This window comes from Suricata suricatta, chromosome 17, assembly GCF_006229205.1.
Source record: "Suricata suricatta isolate VVHF042 chromosome 17, meerkat_22Aug2017_6uvM2_HiC, whole genome shotgun sequence".
NCBI classification, from domain to species: domain Eukaryota; kingdom Metazoa; phylum Chordata; class Mammalia; order Carnivora; family Herpestidae; genus Suricata; species Suricata suricatta.
This window is the reverse complement of record NC_043716.1, coordinates 36,515,733-36,531,775: the sequence shown is the minus strand read 5'-3', so window position 1 is coordinate 36,531,775 and position 16,043 is coordinate 36,515,733. Positions and strand designations below refer to the sequence as shown.

Genomic DNA, 16,043 nt, shown 5'->3' with positions numbered 1-16,043 from the left:
ACATGGGAAAAGATACACAAAGTTTCAGGCCAATGTTAGATCTAAAGGTAAAATGGCAAAATTAAAATTTTAATTTTGAAAAATATGCATAGGAAAGGGAAAGATTTCTTAAAACCCAAAAATTAAAAGATTAAGATTAAATCCAACTACGTTTTTAAAAGAAAACTAAGGATAAAGCCCCATAGCCTCACTGTTAAAGAATATAGTATTTCACAAATCTCTAGAGTTTTTAAGTATTTAGACATTTTAAATAAGTATAGTGATTTGATAGTTGAATGGTCTTTTAGAGGCTTTAGTGATCAGTTTTTGGAAGAAAACAAAGTCCAGACAGATTGATTGATTCTCTGTCTCCAACTCCATCCCTTGCCCTACTCTCTACTTTAAGGAGAGGACATTTCCCCGAGGACCAAAACACCAAGAAAACTGAACAACACATTAAAGATATATATTCTTAAATTAGCTTTTAATGTTAAGAAAAGGAAACGGTGAGCACAATTTTAAATAAACATGGAATCAATGCACCGTGTGTTCAGGCAGCTCTGCCTGGGGCAAAAGCGCCTTATGCATACGGGCAAGTTCTGTGCCTCACAGGCCTGGCCCGCTGAGCTGCGCTTGGGAGCCCTTGCCCAGGTTCCAACCACTGCGGCCCAGCAGAAGAGCTATGAGCCTGGGGGCTGCTCGCCTCCTAGGGCTAGGCCACGGCGCTTCAGCTGGAGCCTGGCGAGGCGGCTGAGGATTTGAACAAGACCTCTGGTGAACACGGAGCTCCAGAGAACCAGGCCTGCATCGGCCTCCAACTCTTGCAGCGGGATGTCCCTGGGCCTAGGTCAGAACCAGGCAGTAGCCATCTGGATCCTGCACTGAAAGCGAAAAGGGCACTTCAGATGAGGCCAGCCAACCGCCACTTCTCCGAAACCAAGCAGCCTGCAGCACCTCTGTCACACGCACGTGTTCCTCCTACCCCAGCTGGAATCCAGTTCTTTAGCAAGCCTCCCTCCCTCTGCAGTGGAGGAGGAGTAGAGGGCAGGCATCTGAATAACCAGGTGATGTCCAGCAAGCATCTTGTGCCCTAGAGGATTGTGTGGGTGGGGCAGAAGAGGGAGGGGCCTTGCCTTACCCTTTAATAAATTCCCTGACATGGAAACTCAGACATTTTTTTCCCTCGTGAAAATACATTTATCCAGTCCCATTTTTTTCCTGAGCAGTAAACCGCTGTCTTGGAGCTACTAGAATCTGTCCCTTGGACATAAACAATGGTGGCCTTCAGATGTTTACCAGTTGATTGGGACACAGTACACACCCTACCCCACCCCCAGCATACACAGACCTTCAGGGAATCTTTTAACCTAATTTAGGAGACAGTATAAGCCCAATCTTACCCTTTCTAGAGCCTGTCAGACACATTCTCTCTAAAACTCCTACCTTTTTTCACCACAGCCACAAAGTATGATTCATCTTCAAGATTTTGAACCACCTGCAAGGGAGAAGGGGTCACTAAGACAATTCTGCTCTTAGAGGCAAACCGAATAAGCCAGGGCAGGGACAGGGAAACGGGGCCTGGCCGGAAACCACAGCTACTTTACCTGGTCACTGAGGAGAATGAGGATGCCCCCAGGGCCCTGGTGGAAGAGGCGGTGGATCTGATTGGCTGGGAGGGCCAAGAGCTCAGCCAGTTTCCCCTTTAGCTCTACAACGCTGAGTTCATCTAGAGAGATCTCTTGATAAAAGCCTGGGGGTGTGGGCAGCACAGGGCAGGGATCAGTTGGGGTCTGAGGTAGGAGGAAGGAGAGGGCAAAGTCACAGCCTTATCAGGGGGTGGGGGCAAGAAGGCATAAAGGAAAGAAAAAGGCTTATAAGTCCACTTATTCCTCAGCTTTGGGAGAGCCTCAGGCTGAGGGGGAGACTTCAATTTAAAAAGGAGGAGAGGGGCACCTGGGTGGCTCAGTCGGTTGAGCATCCAACTTTGGCTCAGGTCATGATCTCAGGGTGCATGGGTTTGAGCCCCAAGTCCGGCTCTGCTGAGAGCTCAGAGCCTGGAGCCTGCTTCAGATTCTGTGTCTCCCTCTCTGCCCCTACCCCTCTGGCACTCTGTGTCTCTCGCTCTCTCAAAAATAAGTAACATTAAAAGATGTTTTTGACAGGGAGGGACACCTACATATGAATGAAACCCAGATACAATAACAAGATTATAATGTTCTAATCCCCCATACTGACAAGGACAAAATCAGATGGGGTTGGGGATTAGAACATGGAGAAATAAACCCAAGAGACATCATGGAAGGAGAGGACTAATCTGGTCATGGAAGACAAGAATGCCAAGGAGGGCATCTTGGGTCCCAAGAATGATGAAGCATCACCCTCTCCCCAGGCCAGAAGAGATTTCATGTAGCCACACCTGAATGTCTTGCCTTCTGGAGAGAGGCCAGAACCTCACCTGAGTCAGGGTTCTTAGGAACCTCGTTCTCTTGCCTAGAGGCTTCCTGAGCCACATACAAAGTCAGCCGGTGACGGATGGGCCTGGACCAGGAAAACTACATATCAGCACTTCATACCTAAAGTAACAGCCCGCTCCCCAGGAGGGACCCCGCCTCCTCCCAGGTGTCCAGGGAGGGAGGTCACCAATCATTTCTTAGGCATTTAATGAATACTGGATCCTGAGAGGAGAGAAGATGAGAAAAATCCATCTCTGTCCTCAGAAATTGAGTGATGGGATGGCTACAGAAATAGGAGGTCCCAGGAGCCTAACTTTTTAGCCCATCCCTGTCGGTCTTGCTCTCTGACCTCAGGTAGGTAGGTCACAGTCCTTGGGCCAGAGTTTCTGCCTCTGTAAAAAGAGGCTATGGGACTAAGTGGTCTTTAAGGTACCTTCCAGCTTGAACGTTCCATGAGACACAACCACAAGCGGAACTTGGTAAATGCCACTACAGAGGGAAAGAGACCCTGGTTGGCAGCGCCCAGCACCTGGCTCTAAGAGCATTGAAAAGGCGGATCCCGTCGGCAGCCCCGCATATCTGGATAAGGTCCCGGCGGGTAAGCTTCAGAAGATCGGTGCCTGCAGAGTCAGACAGGGCAGATTAAGGGAAGAATCCCAGGATCAAGGGTGGCAAGGGACACAGTCCAACATTAGTCTACAAGTAGCCCTCGTATGTCCAGACATGGGGGTCAAACCTGGATTCACATCCCAGTTCTGCCATGTGCTTGTTAGCTGTGTGTCTTTGGGCAAGTTATTTAACCTCTCTGAGCCCTCTCCTCATGGGTAGTATATAAATTATATGAGAAGAGATACACGAGGAGAGAGCCTAGCAGGCATAGTGCCAGGCAACTCTTAGTACTAACTAAAAGTTAGCTGAACACACAGCAAGCCTAGACCATAGGCAGGCTTCCTGCCTGAGTGTCCTGCCCTCAGTCCCCCACAGGTACGGCCCCTGCCAGACGCCAGCCTCACCAGTGAAATTGGCCAGCATCCGGCAGTAGCAGGAGAACCGGTGCCGGTGCAGCCACTGCTGTGTCTCTAGGATGGAGGCTCCAGGGTTCAGATCCTGAGGCATAAAGAGGGCCGTCCAGGTATCCCCATGGACCCATGGACTTGATAGCAAGGAGTAGAAGAAACAGTCCTTGCCCTTGGGGGCCCCAAGTCTGAGAGCGTAGGCTCGTCCTGTGGGTGGCAAGTGCCCAGTCCTATCAGGAAAGTTTTGCCATCTTTGGCTATACAACCTCTGTCCACCAGGGGGCAGAACCACCCTATTCTGGAGAGTGCGATAAAGCCCTGAGAAGGGTTTGAGATAGAGGTTGGGGGACTGGAAAGCGAAGACGCACCTCAGCGGGGCTGCCCCCCAGGGTGTCCAAGGCGAACGGTGAGGAGGAGCAGAGCCTGCGGGGGAGCAGAGAGACAGCAGTGCAGCAGGCCTCCAGCCCCACCCACCCTTCCCTGGTGTGCAGAGCTTGCTGGTGTTACCCAAGGGGCACAGAGCTGAGCCCGGGCTGAGGAGCCCTTCTCTGCACGCTCACCCCAAAGGGCTGAGAGGTGCCCATCCCGCCTCACCTCTCCGGGAACAGCAGCTTGCAGGAGTGGGGAGAGGTCAGGGCAAAAGGGCTGAGAGGCGGGTGGGGCCCTGCGCTGGGATCCGGCCACGGTGAACACTGTGGGCAAACCAGCAGCAAGGTTCAGCCCGGAACATCCTGGGGGCACTGGTGGCTGCTCCCTCACCTCCCGCCGATTGAGAGCTGACAAGGGGCCTGCCTGGGGCCAGACTCGGCCCGGCCTTAGGAGTCCCTGAGGAGTAGACCAAATTCCACTCAGAGGAAGAGCGTAAACTAGCCTGCCGGTCTAGCGAGGGGAGCTGGGGAAGGCTTCCCGGAGCAGCGAGTGGGGGAAGTGCCCCGGGCAGAGGGGGCAGAAGTGAGGCAGCCTGGAAGAAGTTAAGCGCCCGGGTCTTGAACAACAGAAGGTGCAGCGTGTCCTTGCAGGAAACAGGTGGAATCACTGGGGGACGGGATGATCCTGGAGCAGCCACAGCCCTCAGGCCTCAATTTCCCCCTGTGTAGAATGAGGATCCTTCTTCCAAATCCGCGTTCCGGCCCCCACCGCCACAGCACACACCTCCAGGAAGACCGTGGTCTCACTGGCAGCATGATACTTGTCTCTCTCGTGCAGCGGCTGTTTCTCGATCTTCTCCCGGTCTGTTCTCAGTTTCCGGTCAGCTCCTTTGGGCTACAGGAGAGTGATCAGGAAGCGCAGAACACCGCCCCCTTCACCCGCCCACTTCCCGCGGCGGATGGGGCTCTGAGAAAGAGATCAAGCCCCATCCCTCTGTCCTGCGAAGGAACTGCAGGCTGTGGGGACGCAGCAAAGCAGGACTGGCACCCACACAGCCTGCCAGGCCGGTGACAGTCCTGAGAGGGAGGGGGCAGGAACCTGTCGGTACCTTGAACACCTTGATGAGGCAGCCAGCTGAGTGCAGGTGCTCAGGCGGCAGTTCCTTGTCACTGGGCTTGAAAGTGTCAATCTGGAGGCGGAAGGGGACACCTTTCTCTCCACCTTTCTTCCGAGGAGTGAACTCCGTGCTGATGCAGTGAACCTGAGGCGAAGAAGCAGAGAGAAAGCAGGGTGATTAGAGGTCCCACCCAATTCAAGAAAGCCCACCTGACACCTGTTACCTGCCTGTCACCTGTCAGCCGCTTCTACTAAAAAAGTTCTTTATTTATCTGAAATTGAAATTTAACTAAGTGTCCTGTATTTTATTTGCTAACTCTAACAGCCTACTCCAGGAAGCCTTCCTGGCTTGCACCCCACGCAGCCTGCAGCCTCTGTGTTCTGCCTGAGACCAGGACTCCAAGGGCAAGCGGGGTCTTCTCCTCTGCTCACCCCCACTGCCCACTATAGCCCTCCCACAATCCTTAGAAGAACAGTTAAAGGCTCTAACTTTATAGGTGGGGAAAGGAAGGCTCCCAGAGGTCATGTGACCTGAGGAAGGTCACGTGAAGAAGTGGTGGAAGTGAAATCGTGCCACATCTGCCTGACTTCCCAGTCCAGGTGCTTAGACCATAGCAGGTACTCAAAGAAGTGCCGTACAGGTGACTTTTGACAGTATTGTTGGATTGTAAAAGGAATCTATTCATGAAAATGTAGAGAACACCGCAGCAGAGTAAAGAAAGATACAGGCATCCCCCCATGCCACCTCTCAGAGACAGACTGTTAAAGTGCAAGAATTGTTTCTTCATCTCTCTTCTCTGGGTGAGAAAAAGGAAAAAAGAAAACTAACTTGTGTATACACATACATGTTTTTATTTTTATAAAATGGAATTCAAACTTTAAATAGAAGTTTGTCTTCTACATTCTCTTTCCTTCTAAGAAAGCAGTTTCTCTTGTTATTAGAGATTATTTTACTGGCTACATAATTTCCATTGTAAGCCTGAACTAAAACTTATGTAAAAATCAATCCGCTTCCAAAAAAATCAATTATCTTCCAATGGGCAATTAAAGTCTTGTAATATGAGAAAGAGTGGTCCTAGAAAGAGCTGATCAATATAGCTTTGTGTACTAATTGAAGACCACTATAGGATAAATTTTTGAAGTAGAACAACTGGGTAAAAGAGTAGAAACATAAAACTTAAACTTAATTTTGCCCAAGTGCCACCCTACCCATACAATGAGTGCACTAATTAAGTCTTTGCCAGTCATATAGATATAAACATTTTAATTAGCATTGTCTTTTTATATAAATTTATTTTTTAAGTTTATTTTGAGAAAAAGAGAGCACACAGGTGAGTGGGAGAGGGGCAGAGAGAGATGGAGAGACAGAATCCCAAGCAGGCTCTGTGCTGATAGCCCAACACAGGGCTCCAACCCACAAACTGTAAGATCATGACCTGAGCTGAAATCAACAGTCAGATGCTTAACCAACTGACCCACCCAGGAGTCCGTAATTAGCATTTTCTGAGGTTAAACTGTCTACATTTTTTGGCACTATGTATCCTTGTATAAATTGTCTGCTTGTACCCTTTGCTTATTTTTCTACTGAACTTTCATCTATTTTTTCTTATTGATATATAAGAACTTTTTATATATTGAGGATATAACATATTATATGCAATTTATGGCAACTATGTTTCCCACTTCACATCTCCTTTTAACATTCCCTATGTATTGCAGGTCATTACTTTTTTTTAATTAAATTCTTTAATGTTTTTTTTATTTATTTCTGAGAGATAGAGAGAGACAGTGTGAGCAGGGGAGGGTCAGAGAAAGAGGGAGACACAGAATCTGAAGCAGGCTCCAGGATCTGAGCTGTCAGCACAGAGCTCGAAGTGGGGCTCAAACCCATGAACCGTGAGATCATGACCTGAGCAGAAGCCGACGCTTAACCAACTGAGCCACCCAGGCGCTCCAGCAGGTCATTATTTTTTATGAGTCTAAATTCTATCCTGAGTTCCGTAGCTTCTTCCATTGTTTTAAGGTTTAACAAGTCTTTCCCTGTGCTGAGAGTCAAAACACATTCAGCCATACTTTATCCTCCAGGTGCTTTCTGGAAGTGGTCTATTCTTAGTGTTCCCGCACCCCCACCCAGACTCACCTTCCCTTTCCACCGAGGCTGCTGCCACTCCCATCTGACCACCCCCATCAGACTCACCTGCAGGAAGAGGGAGGTCCTCTGGGTCGGGTCCCAGTGAAATTCCACCGTGTTGAGCTGTGAGGGCAGCACTTGGGGTTCTATCACCCCCACAGACAGTGGCACATCTGCAGGCACAGGGTGGCAGACAAGGAGCAAGCCTCAGCCGTCCCCGCCCACCAGGCCTTCCAAGCCAGAAAGCAGCCCTGAAATGTCCCCTGTCTATCCCCATTCACCGATGTCCAGGATGCGGTCCCCGGGCCGGCTCCACCTCCACCCCTCCAGCTGCTGCTGCTCCGTGTACTGCAGGCGCCGGTCGTGGAAAACCACACGCACCACACTCTGTGAGCACAGGAAGGCACAGCTCACAAGTCAGAGTGTGCCTGGGCATTTGGGGACCAGTTCCCACAGCAGGGGTAGGCCACCCATCCCACCCTCCCCCGGACCTTGCTTCCCAGCCTCATGGGTCATAAGCACTGAGATCACCAGGTCTGTGTCCAGATACCCACCTGCCACTCTCAAGCTGTGAAACCGCGAAGTAACCTAGAGACCCCAAGCCTCAGTTTCCTTATCTGTAAAATGGGTGAGTTACTCCCTTCCCACTCTTTGTCCCTCTGTTTCTTTTCTTGCGGCACTTTTCAATTTGCAATTGGTAAATGAATTTGTAATTGCATATAATTTGTGTACTTACATGCATGTCTCAGTAGAATGCAAGCCCCCTGAGGAAGGGAACTACATCTGTCTCTTTACTGTTGAATCTCTAGCTCCTAGAACAGTTTCTGGCAATGAATGGAGGCTAAATATATACTTTTTTTTTTTTTTTTGGAGAGAAGCACTCATGCATGTGAATAATGCTATGTAAATGTATTTCTAAATCCCGGATCTGCTACTTTGTGTCCTTGAGAAAATATTTAACCTCTCTTTGCCTCTTTCCTCGACAATTCCTGCCCCCTCAACGTGCTGTTGTGAAGGTAAAATTAAAAGGTGGACTTGACAGGGCTCTGCCTAACAGTGACATCACAGTGATGACCTTGGCTCCTTGCCCAGGTGGACAGTCATGCCAGCCCTTGCCAGTTGTGGAGGGCAACGCACTACCTTCAGCAGCCGGGCCCACTGGGTAGCGTCACCAGGCTTGGGGTTGTAGAGCATCCGCACCTCGTAGGACTGGCCTGGGGGAGATCAAGGGGATGTGTGAGCCCCACTCTGCGGGGCAGAGATGGCACCTGCCATCGCACTGGTCCAGCCTCCAGAGCTTGCTGCCCCCGCGGAGCCCTGTCCTTCCCCAGGCCCGGCGTACCCTGGTTCAGGTAGGTGAGGGTCTCCTCCTGCTGCTTCACTGCCGGTGAGGTGGCTGCGCAGAGCACATACTGGAAGGCGGGGCCGGGAGGCTCCGAGCTGGGGATGTTGTGCAGCTCTTCCTGCTTCAGGTAGGACAAGGGCAGGGACTCCCTGCCAGGGAGAGGAGAGCCCCGCAGCTGGCTCCTGCCCTGCCCACCCCCTCCGCCATGGGGCCTCGACTCTCCTGCTACATCCTCCCGGGAGCCAAAGGTCTCGGTAGCAAGCACCCCAGAATCCCCCGTTCAACTCATCTGGCTTCTGGGAAATCTCCCTTAAGGTGCCCATTTCAGATACTACCAAACATCTACAAAAACCTGCCATTGAGGCACCTGGGTGGCTCAGTCGGTTAGGCAACCAACTCTTGATTTCTGCTCAGGTCGTGATCTCGAAGCTCATGGGGTTAAGACCTGGGTCTGGCTTTGTGCTGGCAGAGCCTGCTTGGGATTCCCCCTCTCTCTTCCTCTCTCTCTCTCTGCTCTTCCCCTGCTCGCATTCTAACGTTATAAAAAAAAAATCTGCCATCACTAACTTGTTTGCAATCTCAAGACTTGTCTGATACCAAGCAAATGCCCAACAAAAGTGCCCTGAGAGGCTGGGTGGCCAGGGTGTTTTGAGATGTCACAAGACTCACTCAACACCAGAGGTCCCAGGATCCACATCTACACCCCCAAAGGAGCCCAAGAGCAGGAAGCCCATCCCCCTTGGCTTGACACAGATGGCCCTACCTGTCCACAGCAGCTCAGACCAGGGCCTTCCTTGGAAGCTGGGGGGAGGGGTTCAGGCCCTTACCTGAGCAAGCCACTTGGAGGCCCGGGGTACAGTTCCCCAGGACTGGGCCACAGGTGCTCTGGCTGGTTGTGCCAAAATAGCATCTTGGAAAGGGAACAGCTGTGTGACTGAGAGACCTCAGCACCGGGCTGGGCGGGACTCACCAGACTGTCCACCTTTATACTCACAAACAAACCCACAAAAGGGTGGGGCAAGGCCGGCAGCCTCTTATTGGCTGAACACCAAGTGCTCTAGGAAACATAGGACCTTTCAGGCAGCCCAAGGTGGGGGGAATCAAGAAACGGTGTGCCCAGGGCTCCCCGCAGATCATTAACTCAAAGGATAGATGGTGGTGCAGCCAAACAGCATCTCAGGGATGGACATCCACTCCCCACTGTTGCCCAGGAGGCTCGGGGGCAATGAGGGGCACCCGCAGGCTTCAAGATTGGTCCCAGATCCATAAAACATGTAGAGTCCTGGAGACTCATGGGCCTGGACCCCTCACACGACCCTGTGAGAGGAGCCTGGCCACTGGAGGGGACAGGAGAAGCGATATACAGCATCGCGTGAACCTACAAAGGGCCTTTATTCCCACTGACCTCCCCCTTCTACCCTACTCTCCCTGCCTCTCTCTCTCACACACACACACACACACACACACACACACACACACACACGTGTAGTGCTGGGGGCTGCCTGGCTAGGGGACTGCAGTTTACAGAACATAGTCCTGCTTGCTGTGGAAACAACTTGGGTGGTGCTAGGAGGGAGAGCCCACATGTGGGGAGGCAGGGGGTGTGCCTGGGAGTGCCCCCCTCCCAGGGCAGTAGAAGGAAAGGAGTCCCAGTCAAGCTCATGGCTTTGCCCCTCCTCTGCCTGGGAAGGGGGGAATGGGGTGGACTGTTTATGGACAAATAAGGTCTGCCTGGGGGACAGCTTCCTTCCCCACACTTGGTCCCTGTTGACACTATACACAGGCCCCTGCCGCCCCCCCCCTGCTGTGTTTGGTATATACACACGACAGCTTTGCAAAGCAGAGACAGACAGCACTCTAAAGATGTGGCCTGACCTCATGTGACCCTAGCTATCCAGGTTTTGTGATTCTGGAGGGCCTACCTGACAGAGAGAAAACCAAAGAGGACCCCCTCCAACATCAGTCAGGGCGCCTCCATATGTGCTTTCTCCTCCCATGAAGCCAGACAAAAATGGAAGTGGAGAGAAAAGGGGGTGGGAACATTCCTGCCAGTAGGAACCAAAAAAGCCTGAGTTCCCAAGATCCCCATGACAAGATCCCCAAGACTCTGAGAACCCATCCATTGCCCAAAGTTGGGTTCAAGGCCAGAGGCCCCCACGAAACCCTTCAAGGTTGGACAGAGCAGGGTTCCAGGAAGGCCAGGGGAAGGGGAGTAGGAGGGGACCCAGCAGGGCCTGGCCCTGGCCTGAGCAGATCAGGGTGTGGGGGTGATGGTGAGGGGAGGGCAGAGGCCATGAGCAGGTGGGTGGAGGCTTGTTATAGGAAGGGAAGGAGCTGGTAAGGGGAGCGGGACTCCAATCCCAGGGCCCAATTCCCTACCACTCAGCCTCCACCTCCAAAGCTGCCTCTATCCTTGCCCTACCCGCCCCCCCCAGGCTGCCTTTCCCCAGCTCTCTTGGCTACTCCCTGCTTCCACCCATCTGAGTCTCTGTGCTCTGTCCCCATCCAGATGGTGTTGGGCCTGTTCCTGGTTTTCCTTGGCTCTCCCTCTAAGTAAAGGAGCTGGGCTTGAGGAAGATGGAGGCTGGCCAGTCACAGCTCCCACCTCACTCTCCCTGGGCCCGCTGAGCCAGCACAGCGCAGGGTCTGAAGAGTCCATCCTCGGGCCCAGAGAGGCCTGAAGAAACTTCTGGTCCAGGTCCCCTGGGGAATCTCAGGCCCTGGCCAGGGCATTGTAGGTATTTTTACCTTCCTGAACCCCCTTTCCTCCTTCATAAAATAGAGACAGGTCTCCCTCCGATTCAGGGTGGTAGTGAGGACTGAAAGGAATTCTACCCAGTTGAATTTCATTCAAGGGTTTAATCCTCATGAATCCCCATTGGGGCGGTGGCAGACACCACCGAGGACCCTCAGTGTCCCCATCAAAGCCCTGTCCTGGAAGGTACAGACAAAACTGACCCAGAAACTTCCCCACGCACAGATAATTTCAGGGACAGTTTTTGGGTGAGATTTTTTTTAATGGATTCCCCTTGCCACCCCAAAAGCTCTGCCATTTTGCAGCGCATGACAACCAAATCCTAATAATACCCCTTGAGTTCCCTAAACCAGGAAGCAACTTCTCATCTGTAAAAATTGCTGAAAAATAATAATTCAGTGTCCTTCTCCTCTGACCAAAATGTTTTGTTCTGTTTTGTTTTCTATCCCTCGGCAACATTCCAACCTGGAGAATTGGAGAATGAGGTCTACCCCTCCCTCAAAGAAAGAGGGGCCAGGAGAAGTGTTCCTCATTCATGCATTCATGCAACAAAATATTATCGAGTGCCTACAAGGTAAGAGGCTCTCTCTCTCTCTCTCTCTCCCTCCCTCCCTCACACTAGTGTGTAGGATCTCAGGCAGTGTAGGTAGGTGGGTGGAATCCTGCCCTACCCAGAGCTTGGGTGTCCCCTGCTCCCCCCACACTGGTGGTCAAAAGTTCTGGGTCCTGAGTTGCTGGCAACAACATTTTAAAAAGGAACGTGGCAATCCCGGTGCGGTCTGCGTGCTGTGGACACAAATGCCCCACCCCAGGAGGTGGCCCCACCTCCCCACTCCTCTCTGCCTCCTCTGGGTGCACTGCTCTGCACCAAACAGCGCCCCCTAGAGTTAGACAGCAAGCAAGCATGGCTCTAAGCACCCAATCCCTTGTTCCCAGTCTCTCTGAACCCCCAGAAAGTGCCCCCCCGCCCGGGAAAATACTCTCTGTTCACACTTCAAACATACTGCCTGCTTCTTAGTCTTCTTGCAGCCCACTCATTTGGTGCTTATGTTCCCCATGTCCCATCTCTGCCCTTCACCAAATCCTTCACAACAGCCATCTGACATGCTGTTTATTCTTTGTGTACTTTGTCCAATGCCTGTTTTCCCATCAGAGTGGAAGCCCCTTGAGGGTGGGGACTAAGAGAGGTGCACCAAAGTTGGAGTTAATAGCGTGTGTGTCTCGAGATCGACTCTGAGTTCAAGCATAGCCGTGTGGCTTTGGGCAACTAACAGCCTTTCTGGGTCTCGTGCTGCCGTTATGAAAAGGGGATGATGAGAGCTTCTGCCCCATAGGGCTGGAGTCCAAACCAAATGAGATAATAATTAAGTCCTTACTAAATGTAGATGTATCTTTCTCTATGTGTCCCCGGTGCCTAGTACATCATGTGAGTTTATTTAGCATTTGTAAGTGGAGAGTGTCTGTTTATTTAATAAATAGTTATTCCATGCTCCGGACAACTAGAGTGCTTGTCAACCTATCTACCTTCTAATGTTGTGCTGGTTTTTTTTCTATTATTCTATTATCACCTACCACCCCATTACACAGATGGAGATACTGAGGCTCAAAGAGGTTAAGAAGCTAGGTCACACACCTAAGAGGAGATAGAACCAGGATTTGAACCTAGGCCATCTGGATCACAGTCCCTGCTCTTGATCATTGTACTATGCCCCCACTCTGCCTGATAAATATGTATGGAATTTTAAAATTGATCTCCAGGCAACATTCCAACCTGGAGAGCTAAAGAATGAGGTCTACCACTCCCCCAAAGAAGGAGGGCTGATGGGGGAAGTGTTCCTCACTTATGCACTCATTCATTCATTCAACAACTCCCAAAGATGTATCCCAAAGGAACCTGGGTCTGATTCTAGTGATGGCAGTGACCCCAAGCTTTTCTGAGTTCTGGCTTTCCAGCTGCAAGATGGGGACAAAATACTTTCCATTCCACCCCTGGGCTGTGAGCCCTGAGGATGAGAAATATGAATGAGAGTAGCTGGGCTGCTGTGGTTTCAAGAGATTGGGGGGAGGGTGCTAATGATGTAGTGAGAGGGGCTGGACACGGGATTTGTGGTCTCAGCAGGTGCGGCTATGATAGGGGTCCTGCCTGGCTTGGGAATTCCCTTGGGATGAGCAGCATGTGAAGGCTGCAGCAGTGAGGAAAGGCAGTGCAGGCAAGGGAAGCAGCTTTAGGTTTGTATGATCTAGGGGGCGGGGACCCCGTCCCACTACCCACCACAACCACCCCATGAGGTATGATGATTCCCACTTACAGACTGGGAAACAGAGGCATGCAAGTTGTTGTCCAAGTTTATGAGCTAGGAAGGAATGGGCTAGACCCCGAGTCACCTCACCCTCCTCCATACCTGCCATCCAACCCCGGGGCCAAGACACAGGAATGCGTCCTGTCCATCCCCATAGTGAAGCCTGTGGCCAGAAGACCCCAAAAGCTCACTACTCCAGCTCCCTGTTCCCATCCTGCTGCTTTTGGGAGCCAGAGCCATCTCTTTAAGGCATAAGAATGACTCCACCACTGCTCAGGAGAGAACCCCCATGGCCTCCAGCCCCTGCTGCACTCAGCACCATTGTCATTCTCAAGCTGGGCTATGGAAACCCCTGGGTAACCATGGTCCATCTTGCAGGGCACCGATGGCAGGTAATGGGTAGTGCTTCAAATCAGTTTGTCAAGCAGGAAAACCAATATGGATATTCTTTTTTTTAATGTTTTAAAATTAATTTAATTAAAAAATTTGTTATGTTTTTTAATTTACTTTTGAGAGACAGAGAGAGACAGCACGAGCAAGGGAGGTTCAGAGAGAGAGGGAGACACAGAATCCGAAACAGGCTCCAGGCTCTGAGCTAGCTGTCAGCACAGAACTTGATGCGGTACTCGAACCCACGAACCGTGAGATCATGACCTGAGCCAGACGCTTAACCGACTGAGCCACCCAGGCGCCCCCGATAGGATATTCTTGGAGTCAGATGGGAGGCTTGCAGGAACATTTAATATAGAGCCAGGTATCTAAATTCCTTTCAAGTTCTGACTGAACCACTCTGCCTACCCTCCTTCCCCCACCCCTGTGCCTCCACGGAGCTGCTGGGTCGCTCAGCTGGGCTCCAGGGAGCGAGTTTGAGAAGCCACTTCGTGCAGCTGCCGCCACTGCCGCCGCCAGAAGACCCAGCTTCCAGGCTCCGCACTCAGGGCCGTCGCTCCACTTTCATTTGCTTTTCCTTCTCACCTCTTCCCCCTTGCGTACCTGCAGCGTCCACAGCAAGCTGCTCCATCCCACCCTCTCGGCCTTTGCCCAGGCTGTTCCCTCTGCTGGAATACCCTGGGCCTCCTGCCTCCGGTCCACTTCAGGGCCTCCATCATCTTACCTTGCAGCCCTGTCCCCACTACTCTGTACCCCAAGTCGGCTCACAGAAACCAACCCGTTGCATTCTTGTGCTCTCTGGGTCAGGATGCACAAGAAGGACTTGGGTGCAAGGATCAGACACCCCTGGTGCCCAGAGCCACTGGAGGCACCTCGTAGGACCTCATGATTTAGATGAGTCAAATGTAGACCCTCAAAGACGCCACCTAGATGCCCCTCCCTGAAGGACATGCAGTGCTGCTTTCCGGGGAGTCTCCAGGCTCCCCAGCTGGAGTGCCTCTCCCTAGGATGAGTTAAGCAGCTGGACCCCAAGGGAGGCGTTAAAGGCGGGGTCCACCGTCCCTGCTTCAACTTCTCCTTGGCATTGTCACCCTCACACTCCTCCAGCATAGTCAACCGGAATCGCCCTCACCTCTAACACTGCGATCCAGCTGCCTCCAGACCTCAGCCTCTCTCTTTTCCACCAGCTCTTGGTAACCGTCCGCCCCAGGCTATGCCCAGGGCCCCTCTCCAGCATGAGATCTTCCTTTAAGAGTTTGGGGGCCCTTCAATGTTCATCCCTCCAAAATTCTAACCCCTAACAGCAGCCCCTCTACCCATCCACTGGGCTCCACCCCCTTGCTCACCCCAGTGATGACACTGCTGTTACCATGGCAACACATGCTTTGTGGGTGGGTAGGGGGAATGGACTAGAGAAAGAAAGCAGTGACTTTGGGACAATATCAGAGGCAGGGGATGAGGGGGGGGAGGGGTGGCAAACCAGCACAGGGCCCAGGGAAGGGGGAAGCCAGGGGCTATGACTTCTGGCCCCATGACTACTGTCAGCCCTATGGCCTCAACCTCAAGGAGAAAAGAAACAGAATAGAAGGGGACATGTTTCAGGAAGGAGAGGGAACTAACTGGACAGGTCTTCTGGACAGCCTCAGCTTGGCTGGGGAGGGAGGAGGGATTGCACACACCAGAGCCCGAGCTCTTTCTCTCCTGGGAGCCTGGGGCACAGAGAGAGGGAACAGTTCACCCAGAGTGTGTTAGGGACAGTGCCACAGGCAGTGGGAGGGTGGATTTATGCCAGTGTCCCGAGCTCCAAGGGTTGGTGGCAGCAGGAGGTGGAAAGGCTCTCCTCCAGCCCCTGGGGACCTGGCTGTCCCAGATGCCACAGCCAGGAAGTGTGTCAGGCACTTGCGTAAGAGCCTTCTATATTTCCATAAAATCATAATTACCGATGCCTGCCATGGGCCTGAGCTCATTAGAGCGGTATCTACCTCTGGGGCCCCAGTGGGCCAGCAGGGGGAGGTAGGGAAGACGGGCAAGGCCGGGTCCCTCACTGTGTTCTCTTCTTCCCCGGTCCCACTAGGCTGGCCCCTCTTCCTCTCCCCTGCTGGGAGAACCAGACTTGACCTCAACCGTGACAGACGCCCCACCCTAGGAGTTCCAATTCTAAACCTGGAGAAAAAGACCAGCCACTCATG

The 16,043-nt window shown here is 52.1% G+C and overlaps 1 protein-coding gene across 2 annotated transcripts; it reads right to left on the bottom strand.

Annotated features, from left to right (window-relative positions):
* Positions 1–435: 435 nt before the first annotated feature.
* LOC115282108 (transcription factor CP2-like protein 1) lies at positions 436–9,347 on the bottom strand. Of its 2 annotated transcripts, XM_029927939.1 has the most exons (15): positions 9,237–9,347; positions 8,407–8,558; positions 8,205–8,278; positions 7,346–7,451; positions 7,131–7,237; positions 4,926–5,078; positions 4,601–4,711; positions 4,043–4,140; positions 3,817–3,871; positions 3,446–3,539; positions 2,962–3,052; positions 2,435–2,517; positions 1,584–1,729; positions 1,423–1,474; positions 436–860 (listed from the first exon to the last, which is right to left on the bottom strand). In XM_029927939.1, the coding sequence occupies exons 1-15, from the start codon at positions 9,317–9,319 to the stop codon at positions 823–825; spliced, it is 1,443 nt and encodes a 480-aa protein (XP_029783799.1). In that variant the 5' UTR covers positions 9,320–9,347; the 3' UTR covers positions 436–822. The 2 variants fall into 2 exon arrangements, with proteins under 2 accessions (XP_029783799.1, XP_029783800.1); XM_029927940.1 differs by lacking the exons at positions 436–860; positions 1,423–1,474 and having other exon boundaries at positions 1,694–1,769.
* Positions 9,348–16,043: the final 6,696 nt, after the last annotated feature.

Excerpts from the sequence above, each read along its gene's own strand:
- LOC115282108 (XM_029927939.1), bottom strand. The coding sequence starts at position 9,319 with ATGCTATTTTGGCACAACCAGCCAGAGCACCTGTGGCCCAGTCCTGGG. Across the intron at positions 7,238-7,345 it reads GGACCGCATCCTGGACATCG|ATGTGCCACTGTCTGTGGGG; the intron begins GTGAATGGGGAT and ends CTGTGCCTGCAG. Across the intron at positions 4,712-4,925 it reads GCCTCATCAAGGTGTTCAAG|CCCAAAGGAGCTGACCGGAA; the intron begins GTACCGACAGGT and ends ACTCTCCTGTAG.